The sequence below is a fragment of the Callorhinchus milii genome, unplaced genomic scaffold (assembly GCF_018977255.1).
Source record: "Callorhinchus milii isolate IMCB2004 unplaced genomic scaffold, IMCB_Cmil_1.0 Scaffold5, whole genome shotgun sequence".
Taxonomy (NCBI): Eukaryota; Metazoa; Chordata; class Chondrichthyes; order Chimaeriformes; family Callorhinchidae; genus Callorhinchus; species Callorhinchus milii.
In genome coordinates this window covers 43,702,352-43,717,601 of record NW_024704746.1, presented here as the reverse complement: position 1 = coordinate 43,717,601, position 15,250 = coordinate 43,702,352, and the positions used below count along the sequence as shown (strand labels likewise).

Here is a 15,250-nt window from a genome sequence, read left to right as displayed (position 1 = left end):
GTTGTTGCAATGGCAATAGGCCACTCCATCGTGATGAGGACATCCATGTAGTGCTACCAAAGCTCCAGCGAATATAATGTGCAACATTGTACAATACAATTTACAAACTTATTTCAGTTGACAATCAAGACTTGCAAATTCATTTACATGACATCTGGTAGACATGTGCATCAGACAACCTGAACTTAATCTAATGCAGACATGAATACTCAAGAACAATTAGGTTTCACAATATTAGAGATCAAAAGATGAACCCTCACCGTCAGTTTGAGGAATGAGTGAAATGTATTTGCTGAAAACACTTTTGGAAATTGATGGGCTGGTTACTATACAAGAATAATTCCCAATATCAGTTGATTTTACTTTTGAAATGTAAAGATTTCCGGTGGATTGGGAGACAAACCGACGATCATCAGATATAATAAATTTAGGAAATTCATTCAACAACCAGCGATAGGTGAGATCATCTGTGAAAGACAAAACATCGTGGTTAGCTGCTTACAGAGCTGTGGATTCAGGAATGATCTTTAAGTCTCAGTTTAATCACAATACAACAAGCAATACATTTATTGCACTAAGTATAGAGGCACATCAACGGATTAACACCAAGAAGAAAATCCAGCACCTGAGAGTGCATTAAATCAATTACAGAACCCATTGCAAAAGAAATCCACTTTGGACACAAAAAAGATGAGTGGAATGTGTGAGAACAACTTAAGTTCATTGGACATTTCCAGTAAGTTGCTTCTATCAGGTTGTGTCCTTGACTGCGTTTCATCATATTTTTATAAGGCCACACCAACTTGTTCGGGCACAGATACCTTCCTTCCCCAGAGATAAAAGCCCAGAGATGGGTCCAGAAGTTGTGGAATGTGTGATGCACTGACTCTGACCAGCCACAAGGTGGTGAGGGATGCATGTGTTAAAACAATCCACTGACTGAGAGGGACAAGGAGAGTAAAAGCTTTACAGGTCGCATCTGCAACAATCCAATCAGTTACTTGGAAACAATTTGGCAAAATCAAATGACAGCAATGAATGAATCTTGGGCACTCACAATGTATTAGAAACAAAGCCATCAGCAAACATTACTGTCAACAAAATTAAGTGAAGTATGTAGCAAATAAATAAACAGGTAAGCAAATGGGAGATTTTAAATTGTGATAAGCTCTGAACCGTAAAGTCAATAAAGTGTTGGAGCAGTGCTTCCCAATTATATTCAGATCATCTTGCCATCATCCAGATGGGGTATCCCTGGTGGCTGGATGGCTGTGCAAATGCTGTTGTGATTCCAATCACAGGCCAAGACGTGAGAATCCAAATTGATTGTTCAGCTCGAAACCGTGATTAATTGCCCTTTTAGCCACCAACTGTGTTTGATCCTTGGTTTCCCAGGTTAACCCATTTGCTGTAATTTTGCTCCCACCCTCCCCACCCCCGTCCTTTGGATCTATTTACATCTTCCTTCCCTACCCAGCCAATTTGGGAGTCCCTGTCCCAGGAAAAGAACAGTGCAACTTCAAATGTAACTGTTTGCAACAGGACATGGTAAAGAACTTCACTCAGTATGGATTTTCACATCCATTGTATGGAACATCACACACACAGTAAAGACCTTCACCAAATTGTACAATAATAAGCCTTGTATTTAATATAGCGCCTTATCACGTCTTCGAGATGTCTCAAAGTGCTTCACAGAATATACTGTAAAGTTAATTGACTGTATATTTTGTGGGCAAAACACCCAGGCAGTTGTGCGCAGCAGTGTCCCACTAACAGTCGTTGATTAAGTGACTAAATTATTATTATTTTTATTTATTTTGAAGGAATTATTACCCCCGGAAAATTAATCCGCCAATCGACTAATAACCAGGTTCTACTTACTGCTAGGTAAACAGAGGCATGTGTGTAGAGTCACCTCCACCCTCCCTCTCCCCCTAGCTCAGGGTCAGACTCTGCTAATGTCAAGCACTCTAGGATGCTACCCCACATGAAGGGCACTATATAAATGCAAGTTGTTGTTGAGCTGGAAAGAGCTTCAAGCACGTGTTTGGAGCTTCAAACACAGTATTGCACATCACAGATGTTGCATACAACTTAACACACACACACAGTATAGAGCTTCACACACAGAGTAAAGAACTAGGCACACACACAAAAAAGAACAAGTGCAGATGTATTTCTCTTTTGCGTTTGGGATGAAAGGTGAGAGGGCCCAAAGTTAAATCGTCTTTGGCAGTTGTGGCCCAATCCAGGCAAATCCAAGTTCAGAGCAGAAACTCTCCAATACATCAATGGCACACAGTGGAAAATAAAAACACGGTTGGTTCAAAACACAGTAAAATTCTCATAAGTCTTACCTTTATAAATAGTATAATCACCTAAGTCATACATCCACCCAAGTCCGATTCAGTATCCTATCAAAACCATTTAAAATTTCTTTGTACTAGTCGTATTAATCATCTCTTAACTCATAATGCCACTCCCCTATCCTCCATTACTTGTACACTTACCTGCAGTATTGAATCACGGGAAATGCAATCTTGGTCCATTGCCTCATGTGCAGAAGAATTTCATTTCCCGCGATTCAATGCAATTCCAATGGTTGCTGGTAAATGTGCAAATGGCAACGGGTCAAGAAGGATTGAATTGCGGGAAACGTAGTCTTGACCTGGCAGAGCATGTGCACTTACCGACTGCAGTGCCAAACTACCACATGCACACTTACCAACTGCATTGAATTAGGCATGCACAATGTAGATCATTGATTAAATCAGATTTTATATGACTGATACAGTTTGCGTGCAACTCGTACTTCGAGTAAATCATATTAAATGTTACAGTCCTGACTGATAACGACTTATGTGAGTTTAACTGTACTGCAAAATATTCCAACACTCACATCACTAACACTAAAGAAACCTTACGCCCCAAAACACATGTGCTTCTATCTGACAGTGAACTTCAGTGTATACTTCCTGTCCAACAATGTACAAACAATTATCCATATCCCATACAGAGCAGCTTACTACCATAAAGGCAAAAGATATTGAACTTCCATGATGATACTGAAACCAGGACAAAGACAATTGAAAACGAAACGCATGTACTTGGTACCTGATGGAGTGTAACCAGAGCTGTACTGAATTACCTGGGAAATGTGGAGGAGCAGCACACATGAGCATCACACCAACTCCTTCCCTGACTGTCACAGATGGACGCTCATCAACAGAAAATCTGTCAAGATCTAGAACCAAGAAAAGATTGGAAGATGACATGTTTACTCCAGCTGCCATTGTACCCTGGGAATTTTAAATCACAAAATTGATTTCAAGAGGTTCAAAATCTGCATTGGATGATTGTATTTTTGAATACTCTCAACCTTTCTTAAATAGTGTTTTCTACTGTAAAACATGACACTGGTGCGTAAAAGTTAAATTTTCTTTTATGTGTGTCTTCCCCTACTCGATTGTGTTCTGTTAAGTTAATTTTAATTAATAAAACTCATTTTAATTTAAGTCTCAGATTCGCACTGTGTACCTCTTGGGTAAAGAAACATCATCATAATAACTCTTGAATATGCCTTAGCATATTCAAAGCATCTCAAAACCCTTCAACAACAATAACAATAAAATTACATTTGCATAGCGACTTCCACGTTGGGAGGGCGTTCCAAGGCGCTGTGCAAATTGGCTGCCTACAATTTGTCTACAAATACACATTCGTTGCACTTTACAGACAACTCTGCAGAGGGCTTTGAATCTTTTTGACTTTTTGACTAAATCAAATGCAATGATTATTATTAGTAGTAGTTTCAGCCCTAGTGGTTTCTTTCACTATGGGCTTTGGCCTTTCACTGAGGTTTCTCATTGATAACAAATGATGATCACGTACAGCCAAATTGTAGTTCAGCCTCTGTGCTGATGATGGTTCCATAATTGTTTGTTGCCATACATTGGTATTTCCCACGATCCTTCCTCTTTATTGGATTGTTGATAATCAGGTTACCTCCCACCATGCTGTAGCGGGTATCATCCATGTTAATGTCCCGGTTGTCTAATTTCCACCTATGTCAAACACAAAGCACATTCTACATACAACAATAAAAAGGGCAGCACAACTATAAAGTTATAATGAGGCTAGGCTCTGATCCGCAAACGCATTTCCACAGGTATGTTAGACACAATTAAAATACAAGGCACTGGGCAATGGTTCTCAATGAATGTAAGGGTGAATCGGAAGTTACTCAGAACTTACCTGAGATCAAATGATGACAATAGAGGACAACATATTGTGAGGAAAATCTGTTTGTTAAGTTTTCTTGGACATCCATTTAAATACTTGCAACACACTGATCCACAACAGTGAGATACTTCAATGAAAACTAAACTGTGTGTATTTCTTATTACCTGTAAATTGCAGGAGGGTTTGCACGGGCTCTGCAATTAAGTGACACTTTTGCCTCCTCTGATTCCTCTGGGTAGATCGTAGGCATTGGCTGTTCTTCAAACACTGGTCCATACTGCTTGCTGTCTTCTGCAATCACAATGCACAACTATTATAGGCAGTGCAGAAGTTACAAGATGACTGGCGTGTCCTGCAAATATAAGTCGTGCATTTATTATAAATCCAGTTGATCAGATGTGATCCTCCCATTGGGAGGAATATCCAGTACAATGTATGTCACTCACCTTATAATTACAAATGAAAATGGGTTCTTTTCATTTGCATCCATCAACACTCTCCCAAGACAAGAACAAATGTTTTTTTCTTCCTATTATTACCTGTTAATCAGATGCTCATTTTTCTTCTGCCTCACTTTTCTCAAACCATCTCTTCAGCTATGAGCTCGCAAACCAGACCAATTGCTCAGAGGACAAAACTTCACTGTAATCTAGTACAACTCTTAGTTTTTGACTGCCTGTCTTATTTTTCTTCAGTTAGCTTCTTTCTCTAAGATGGTTTAGATGGCTGCCGTTGCCCATTTTATGCACTTAATTTCAAATGCCAAACTAAACATGCACAAGTGTGAAGAAGCAAAGCACCAATTCGCCATCATGACTTTTGTTAGTCCATAATTTGTATCTGTCCACGTCTATGTCACACAACATTTTGCTTTGCTTTCACAACTTACCCTATCAATCCATTTTGGTATCCTCTAAATAAAGGAAGCAAATCAGTGAAACCTTGGAAAAATGTATTATTCCACTGTAGACGTGTTCTGCTGCACAGAGGAAGTTCATACAGGAAAGGAGATAAGGGGGAAACAGCACCAATTATGGACTCAAAACCTAAAGCAACGTCCAAGTTTCAAAGTGTGCAAAGTTATGCAAAGCTTCTTAAACAACCCAAGTAAAAAGACAGTCCGTTACACTGTATCACTGCAACAGGAGGAATAATCAGCTCCATTCATTTCTTACAAAATCAGAGTGATTGTTTTGTTAGTGCACTGCACCCGATTTATACACTGAGCTTCCAGGGCTTTGGGGACCACAATTGTCAACAGGTTTACATACAGAACACCAAAGGCTGATATCATTGAGTGAACGAATGGACCATGAAAATTTTATTTTGCAAACATTTATTTTCCTTTCTTTTTAATAAAATAATTCAAAGAATAAAGGCTCGATTGTGCTGTGACTGAGGGTTGATAGATTCCGTTTCCACCAATAACACAAACAGATTTCGTATTATTGCAACTCAACATTTTATTTCAGCTGAAGAGCTAAGAGATGTTCAAGGTGGCTGTCTGATGTTTGTCTCCCATAAAGCTTACAAATGAGGCCATTTAAAATTGTGCTTAAGTGTACAGATACCTAAGGAAGGCCACAGTTGGGAGTTAATTGGACAGCTTTGTCAGGAGGAGAGTTAAAAGTGAAACATTCATGTTGAAGGATATTGGAAAACCTGGTGCTTTAATTGTACAAAGCAGGGCAGAACGAGCAGTGATCTGTGCATAGACAGCCACAGTGACAGATCTGCCCCTGTGTTTGCTGTATAATGAAGTCTAACTCTGTCACCATGCATCACTTGAATGTTGAGCCTGAGAAAATATGGCACAAAATCCACATTAAACTTCTGAATGGTGCAGAGTGCTGGCTCATGATTCACCAGAAGTGTGTCACTTGAGACAATTACTGATGCCATTTCATGGCAACGGCACTGTGGACTCTGTGAACAGTTTTGAAGCTGTGGATAATTCTGAACCCCACTTATATTTCCCCTCCATTTCAGAACAAAGCATCAGCAACTCCAATAAACATGGAAACAACCAGAACAAAAGTATTTCATTGAACAACCAACCCTTTGAGATGTCCTCCCAACATGAAAGGTCAAGATTAAATGCAAGAATTATTATTATTTTATAACTTGAGCTCCTCAAATTTTAAATATCGAAATTACTGTCAGTCCTCGAAATTCATTTTTATTTATCATGCCACAAATGAACTACGTAAAAGGGATTTTCACAAATCACGGAGACCCTGCCCTCAAAAAAAAGCTATGTATTGCAAAAACAATAAGACATGTTTCACTGAGGAAGTCATCAATTTCGCTGTAAAAGTTTCACATATTCAAACCTTCAAACATATCTTGATTCTGCCAGAAGAAGACTTGTATCTAAATCTGCATTCTCCACTGTAAAATTCAGGTTGGAATTTTGTATTTCTAGGTCACTGAAGTTCAATAATAATGACACAGCATGAGCTTTGTTTCCAACAGTTTCCATGTCAGAAGAGGCAGTCACATTTCGTACAAGAAGCAGGATTCTTTTTATGCACTAATAACTCGAAGGGAAGAATTATATGAGAAATCTGACAAGGACAACTTAAATTCTCAGATTAAAGCTCTCAAACTTTTCTGCAAACAGAATATTGAAAAAAGAACATGAGTATAAGTTATTTTCCAGCCCCAACGAAGAGGTTTTCAAAAAATTGCCTGTCTGTTCCCATTCAAATTACAAATTAATTATTTTAACGAAGCTTCCAATATTTAATAACTCCCTCAACAATATACAACAGCAAGAAAACTTCAGGATCTCAAGCAGTTTGTAAATTAATCATAAAAGATACTGTCAAGTTATAAGAACAAACTTGGTCCAGCCTACCTTTTTGGCTTGAAAGATTCAGGACACATCTACACTTTGCCTACAAAAGACAAGCTGATCCAACACTAACAGTTCCCTGAATGACTGATGCAGAACCATAGAACCATATCCTTTCAACCAGGGACATCCTACTTACCTATCGACACAAGCCTAGAGATGTTTCAAATGCTGAATAAATGTAAATATTATTACTATACAGAGAAAACTTGGTAAGTATTTTTGATTCTGAAGAAGTGAAATACTTGAGCCTTTCCACCTTCCTATTTTGAGATCAATTGGGTCAAATTTTCTTTTATGGCATTTCTTCCATCAAGAATGACTCTGGTCCAATGGTCCACACCTCAGTCCATTCTAGTTTAAACGCTCCTCAACATTTGTCCTCAACATCTCAAAACTTATCAATGAATCAGTTACTGTTTTTCTTCCAAATTAATGACAAAAATTTAATGATGACAAAAAGCAGCATTTGCCTTTTCTTCTCAGTGACAAATTTAAGTCGATCTTGGTCACAAGAGTGAAAAGCTCATAGTCATGCAAGGCAACACATCATGCCCATTAATTCATCCAATGTTTTCTGCAGCGCTCTAGTCATACCAAAGCAACAACATGGTCGGAAGATAAAGTGGCATTTCCACCCTCTGTGCTCACAGTCTGCGCCAACTGCATGAGTCAGATTGATGTAACAGTCTGACACGACGATTTCACACTTGGTCTCAAGCTGAATTCAGAACTATTTCTCAAGACAGCTTCAACCCAAGCATAATGAGAACTACGCACAATGTGACCTCTGTTCTCCATGCACTGAGATGAACGAACAAACAATTTATAACTGGTTTATTAAGTACAAGTCTAAACGGAAGTTAAAGGGGCAAAACTAAAGTGCCTGGCAAAACTTTTGTTTCATATTGGGCAACAGCCAAGAGTGTGCTTATATTTTTTTACCATGATAATATGGCACGCATCTAATATGATGATGGTTTCAATTACTGCACCAGGTGTTTCTGAAACATGGTTTCAGTTTCATGAACATGAACCAGCTTTTTGACAACTACACGATGAAGAAAGAAATTTGTGTAAAGAAAATTCAAAGCGTTTACAAAATAAAATTGATTTGAAATAAAATGTCTTTTTTTTACAATTGAGCAATTCTAAAGGTATTTCTATACTACTAGGAAAGATAAATTAATGGACCAGCAGCAAAAGTATTCTACAATACAAGAGCAGCTCCTGCACCTTGTTCAAGATCCGCCTTTAGACCCACTTCTTTAACTGTGTTTCCAGTCATCTTTCCACTCTGCACCCTTTCCGGCTTCCACCCTCCAGCTTGGGCGCCCAGTCAACAATGTCAAGAACTTTAAGATGTCCTCTCAATGTGAATGGTGCTGTATCAATGGAAATTGCAAAGCACTGTATTGTAATTGCTTGAGATGTATGTTCTTTGAATATTTCAGGTCATTTACCTAGCTACAGACATTTCTTCCACAATGAATATTTTCAGATGGTTCATTCTGCTGCTCTGAGCAACATTCTGCACATAGACTTGCTAGTTATGTTTGAATAACTTTTAAAACTGAAGAATCCTGGGTGAGTTGTTCTTCACATTAGAATGATCCATCATGGGAATAAATATAGTATTGCTAAGCTTTGCCAGTATGAAACATATTTATTCCAGCGCCTTGAGACATCCTCCCGACATGAAAGGCACTATACAAATGTAATGTTGTTGTTGTTGTTGTAATCACTTTAAGGTTACAGACCATTAGATTTGTGAGCACCATTATGCAATGCAATTCTATTTGTGTTGCATAAAAATATTTTTTCCACAAGTGTGAGCATTCAGCCAATGGCATGTTTATCTTGGTAATTGCTGAAAACTAGAAGTATCAAATTCTGTGTTTGGACACAGGGACTCCATAATCTTCTACAAAAACGTTTGTCTTTTTCTACAACTAACTATTATTTAAATTACATGGAAGGTGTTCTTGCCAACTGTATCAGTTGTAACAGTGACTATAGCACTTGCCTTTGCAAGTGAGAGACATGGGTTGAATTTCCGGCAGCGTGAAATGTTGGGCAAGTTTCTTTACTCCGCACGCCTCTGTTTACCTAGCAGTAAATAGGAACCTGGTTATTAATCGATTGGGGAATAGCTTTTCCGGGGGTAATAATCCCTTAAAAAAATAATAAATTTGTCACTTCAATCCATGACTGTTTGTGGGACACTGCTCTGAGCAATTGGCTGCTGCTTTACATCCACAAAATATACAGTCAATTCACTTTACAGTGAAGCACTTTGAGACGTCTCGAAGATGTGATAAGGCGCTATATCAAATGCAAAGATTATTATTACAACAAGTCATAATTGATTTAATTATGCTTACGCCAACAAATTTTCAAAGTGAGATCCCAAGATATGACATGACAAGCAATTGCTAATAAGTGGAACAATTTTATTCCGAATTTCTAGAAAGACAGATACTTAAGTTTCAATGTAGGAGTGAAATATGCAGCCCCTCCTCCACACCCACACACATTTGTGCTGTAAATGGTCAGGAATATCATCAAATGTCTAAGGTTTCCTAATTATAGTGCAGTCGTGGAAGTCTTTACACAGCTTCACCTGAATTTACACGTGAATGAATCAGTAAATTCAGCAGCTGTTATTTATCTCCAAGTAATCTATTGTGTGGGCGCTGTTGTGTTTGCTGCTCACTATGTTCAGTGAATTTGTTCACACTTAAAAGTAGTTCCAACGCAATTTTAAGTACAAAATATAATTTAACATGCATTACTCAATGCAACTTATAACTTATAAGTTAAATCTTTATTGCTATTATCTTTGTTGAGACCATCCTATTTTTTATACTGATTGGTGTGATCAATAATGTAAAATAAGATCAATAATACCTAGTTGTATTGTGTTAATTCCAAATAAAAATGTTGTAAGCCCACATCATCCCTCAACATTGCCGGGACATTTGCAGCACTCTTTAAACTGTGAATTGCCAGGAATTGCATTATTCTACTTCCTAGGAGTTGCAATATTTCTAAAAATGTGCACTATCCAGCAGAAAATTAAAATAGAATTGTTTCCGCTGCTCAGAGAATGGCCTTCGTATGGTTACTGGTGGAACTGCAGACCCTGGGCTACCAGAAGTGAACTCTGAAACAACACACAAGGTTGTTATGTCTCACGTCAACAATGTAGAGCTACCAGACATACTCCTTCTCTACACTTGGAGGGATGTGAACAAGGTTAGAAAAATACAGGGGTCGCTGCTGGAAACAACCCAAGCTGCTCTAAGCCATTCCAAAAGTGACATAACACCTCAAGCCACCCGCAGGACAACACATAGCCTATAAAGTGCTTATTTGGCAAGAACACTTTGTTCTTCATAGCTCACAAATCTGAACAGTAGGAATTTTTTTCTGAGACTGCAACATTGCTATGGCAAGATGTGCAGCCTAACGGAGAAAGGCAGGATTTTCCATGGATCTTTAAACTTTCCCAATGTGGCCCATTTGACTGCTTGTCAAGCCCTCGCCAGCATTTGAACAATTGGTATTTGTTTTCAAGCCTCACAGTTGGCAGGTCTGCTTTCTTTTGACAACCAGGAACTTCTGAAGATACATTTGGACGATTCTAACTCACTAGTCAAACTCTGGAATGCACACGCAGACCCCAATGCTTATCAAACCAATGCACCAGGGTATCAATGTCACCATTCAGGAGAATAGTTTATTGTCTGTAAGGCAAGCAAACTGCTGGTCAAAAACCTTTTGCTGAAACCTTTTCATAACAAAAAGACATTGAAAAGTCCTCAAGAGCTGGCAAATGTGCTCTTCAATAATTTCTCAATTATTCCTACAAATGTCAGAATTGGTGTTGAATGAAAAAAGAACCTTGAGATGGATTTCCCTTGAAATGGATCTTTCACTCATTCCCAGCTTCTTCATTTCTTTGCATGTTATATGGCTGTTTAGGCATAATTGCTTAGGTGGTGCTTTCACCAGCAGCTAGCTCAATGGGAGTTTCAAGGCATGGTGCCGAAGGAATGTTTGTTCTGATTTACTAAATGAACGTAGGTTTGCACCTTTTTTTTAGAAGAACAAGTGACAGTTTGACCAGATCTTCACGATTAAATCTTCAGTGCTCATCGTCCACGACAACTCCCTTTGATATGACAAAGTAGCTGGGAGAGGTTGCTATGTGAATGATGCAAAGTAGTCGTGCAGCAGCAGTTGATACAATATTTGACGCAAAGAACAGCAGTATTGAGTGACAAGCGCTGAAATAAACACTACTGCACTTCAGGTATTTATTTCTGGACGTGTAATTACTCCATAGTATCGATTGTTTTCTATCAATTTCTTGAATCAGTGAAGACAAACACTTACTAAAAGCATCCTTCAAGACCCATCTCAAGACTTCCTCTTCGACCGTGCCTTCAGTCACACTCCTAGCCCTACCCTCCACCCCTCCTGATCCCCAACCACCAGCTCGGGTGCAGATCCCTGACTGTCCAGCGGCTTGGAACGTCCTCCTAATGTGAAAGGCACTATACAAATGTAATTTGTGGTTGTTGTTGTTGTAGTCCAAAGGCTCTATAATTCATAAATTTATCCAAGTGAAAAGTTACACAAGAGTTTTGGCAGGAATACAGAAGGAATTAATGGTAACATGTTCAAGGGAGTTGTACAGCTACAACTGAATTGATTACATTGTAAATTTTGAGGTTTGAGTTTGAATATTTTATAATTTGTGCCCGATTTGCTGTATTTCTTAGCAGGATTCCATAACAAGTCAGAGTCACACAAATAAAGACCTTTCCCAGTCACACTTACCTCCACGTCAGCTACAATCTATTTCCCAACTAGAATTCTCACAATGGGATCCATTGGGAATCCAATGGGAGTCCTTGTTAAAGAATCCCATCAAGAAACACTTCAAATAATTTTCGAGCATCCATTAAAATTAGAAACTCTGTCACAATACTGTTTCTGGAAGGGCAGAAGTCAGTTGTGATGAGCACAAAACACAGACAGTGGGTTTCACTGGAGAAAACAACAATATTCTGTGAAGTCATTGAAAACATGGATGTACTTTGTCACACTACCAGGTTTTTCACTGTGTTGACAATATTGGAAAGGGGAGGGGAAGGGAAGCTTTTTTTTTTACTACGGCATGTGTCATAAATTACAATTTACTGAAAACTGTATAACTCATGCTGGCACCAGAAACTCGAGGAAAATGAAATGCAGCAGTGACGTTTTGATGGTTAATCTGTCAGGGTTCTAATCATCCCATACGAATGACAGAGTGTGCTCACAGGAGGTGTCAGTACCGACAGCTGCCGCTGAGGATGGTGAGGAGAGGGAGGGAGGCCTCAAGCTATCAGTATTTCTCCTCAAACATCATGGAATGAATAAAGATTGTAACTTATACATAAGTAGCCACGCTAGAGTGATTCCAAGGCAATAATATAGTTGCTGGATTCAAACGAATTCCCACAACCATTACTTTGCATACTAGCAATTCCTCCCAAGTAGTCATCATTGGCTATTTATGTTGCAGGACCAATTAGTATTCCGCTGCCTGCGTTCACTACAACCATCCAGGATTCCTTTAATAATCCACCTGAGATACCAGAGGTCCCCTTTACTCATATTTGACAAAAAGCACAGCCTCTGATTGTGTTCAACAAAATTATTTCTTTATTTTTTTGAACAACAGTCATGAAACTGTTCTTCCTCTCCTGATTCACCTCCCATTGCAGCCAAACCCCCGCTCCCAAAATTGACCTTTAACCACTTTGTGCAATCGTCTTTAAAATTTAGGGCATACGTTCATCTAATTTATTTAAAATACAAACGCAATGCCGGAACTATTGCTGAAATATTGATAAATAGCTGCATAAAATGATCCATTCAGCCACTCTATTTTGGCACTGCACATCATGATAGATAGAGCCCTCACATCGACACAGATCTGAACTTTCGCTTGTGTGATCAAAATGTAAATACAGAGGATAAAAGCTTCAATCTGTCAGCTACACAATACTCAGGACTATATATTTCCATGTTGTGAATTCTCCACTTCTTTACACGCAAGGTTGTTTGAGCAAGTGCATTGCAAGAACTGCCCCAACATGCGTACATGCTCAACCACATACATACAAATACCCACAATACAAACACACATTGCCGCTGGTCCTGCATATGCACATTGCACAAAAATCACTTCATTACCTAATATGGGGGAATGCCATTAGCTCCACCAATTTACCAATCAATTTTCTGGGGGTGAACTGTCATCACAGATAAGATACGTCTTCCTTCAAAGCAAATCTTAGAGCAGGCCTTTTTGTTCTTGCAATTCAAGTTAAGAAAATAGCTGGATGCTGGGGGTTAGGGGAAGCTGCCAATCTTGGAAATGACACGCCTGCCAGCAGCATGAGCACCAAACTACCAGTCACTTTCATGCAGGCACACCACTTACTGCCAACAATCAGACACTCAGGCAACTGGAGGAAAAAAACACCCAGCAGCGAAAGGTCAAAGTGTCATTAAGTGTACGTTTTGTAATTTCACAAGCCTCAACATACGTACATGCTCAATATTTTCCCACCCTCCACCCATTCATCGATAGCACCTCTTCCACCCTAGATGATATAGTCATGCCGCTCTGTCTCAAGATTTCCAGTAACAAGTTATATCTGTAGAGTGCCTTTCACACTTTCACCTGAAAACATGTCTCAAAATACTTCACACGACTGGGAACTGAGGTTGGCGGGCTGTGGGGTAGAATGTGTCAAAAGCATGGCTGAAAAGATAGGTTTTCAAGGCAGAAAGGGAGGGGGTAAGGAAAGAGATCTTTGGAATGAAGTTCTGGAGAAAGGTGGCAGAACAGATGAAAACACGTCCATCCATGATAGACGTGGACATGAAGCAGGCTGCCGGTGTTAGTTGTGTGGAGGAAGTGACCGGACAATATGGTCACAGGAAATGACAAAGAATGAAAGAGGATGGGGACGAATTTGAAGGTAAGGTCGAGGCTCTTGAATTTGATCTGCTGGGGGATGGTGAGACAGTGGAGCCAAGCGAGAATAGATATAATGGACACATGGAACCTGGTGTAAGAGAGGATATATGCTGCAGAATTCTGGATAGTCTGCAGCTTGTGTCACGAAGAACTGGTAAACAGAGTGCTGGAATAATTAAGCATGGACATGATGAAGGTCTGAACGAGGGTTTCAGCAGCCGGGGAGAAGTCGTGGCACAGGTGGGAGATGTTCCAGAACGAGGGAAAGCCATTTCAATGAAAGCCCAAACACACATTTTGAAGGATGGTTGGGGGTCAAACAAGACATTGTCTCCAGAGTGTGCGTTTGTATAGATTGATGTAGGTCGTGCCTGAGACGAGAAGGACGAAATTAAGCTGTGGGAGTGATAGCTCATCCAGGACATGAGGTATGACTGTGTCAGTGGAGAGGGACAGGTTTATAGAGGCAGAGGCATTGTCTCTGTCGTTTGTACCCAAATACTTCATTTTAAAGATTGCCAATGATCAGTGGAGATGAGCAGTCAAATAAACTCAGATTTTATATTCAGTAGGTCCAAACAAGCTGAGAAATGATGGTCTGTATATGTAGAGGGTCACTTTATCCCTTCGCAAAATATAAGCCCTAACCTTTGAGAGGCCCATGTCAAAGTTTTTTCAGATACAACCTTGATCTTTCAATTTGTCACACATTTCTGGTAATCTCCCAGTCTTCAAATCTTGATAATCTGGACTTGCAAAGTAAAAGAAAACCCGAGTTCTCCGAGCATTTTACCCTGTGCTATTTGTTATAATTGCTACACAGTGTTTTACTTTGTGTGAACTGCCGGGTTGCAACTTCAGAAAAATAGGCCAAAGCACAATAGATTAAGCCTGGATTTTCTCCATGATGTTACAATTGTAAATAAATTACCTCCTGTAAAGTAAATGTAACTCATTTTAATGTGATTATTGGTCAAAACTGTGATTTTCCTTCATACATTCCATTCTTTAACAATAACAACTTGCATTTATTTAGCCACCTTCACACAGCTCCCAGAGAAGGAAGCTTCTCCCAGTGATTTGACCAACAATCCTTCAATAGA

The 15,250-nt window shown here is 39.2% G+C and overlaps 1 protein-coding gene across 2 annotated transcripts in view; it reads right to left on the bottom strand.

The window, feature by feature from the left end:
* The window catches only part of cntn1b (contactin 1b), a 259,706-nt gene that overhangs the window by 165,442 nt on the left and 79,014 nt on the right, over positions 1-15,250 (bottom strand). For both annotated transcript variants that reach the window (XM_007894635.2, XM_042335104.1), the window contains exons 3-6: positions 4,410-4,536; positions 3,895-4,067; positions 3,152-3,247; positions 261-467 (exon numbers count right to left, since the gene is read on the bottom strand). In XM_007894635.2, coding sequence (XP_007892826.1) covers positions 261-467; positions 3,152-3,247; positions 3,895-4,067; positions 4,410-4,536 — 603 coding nt within the window. The remainder of the gene's footprint in view (positions 1-260; positions 468-3,151; positions 3,248-3,894; positions 4,068-4,409; positions 4,537-15,250) is intronic.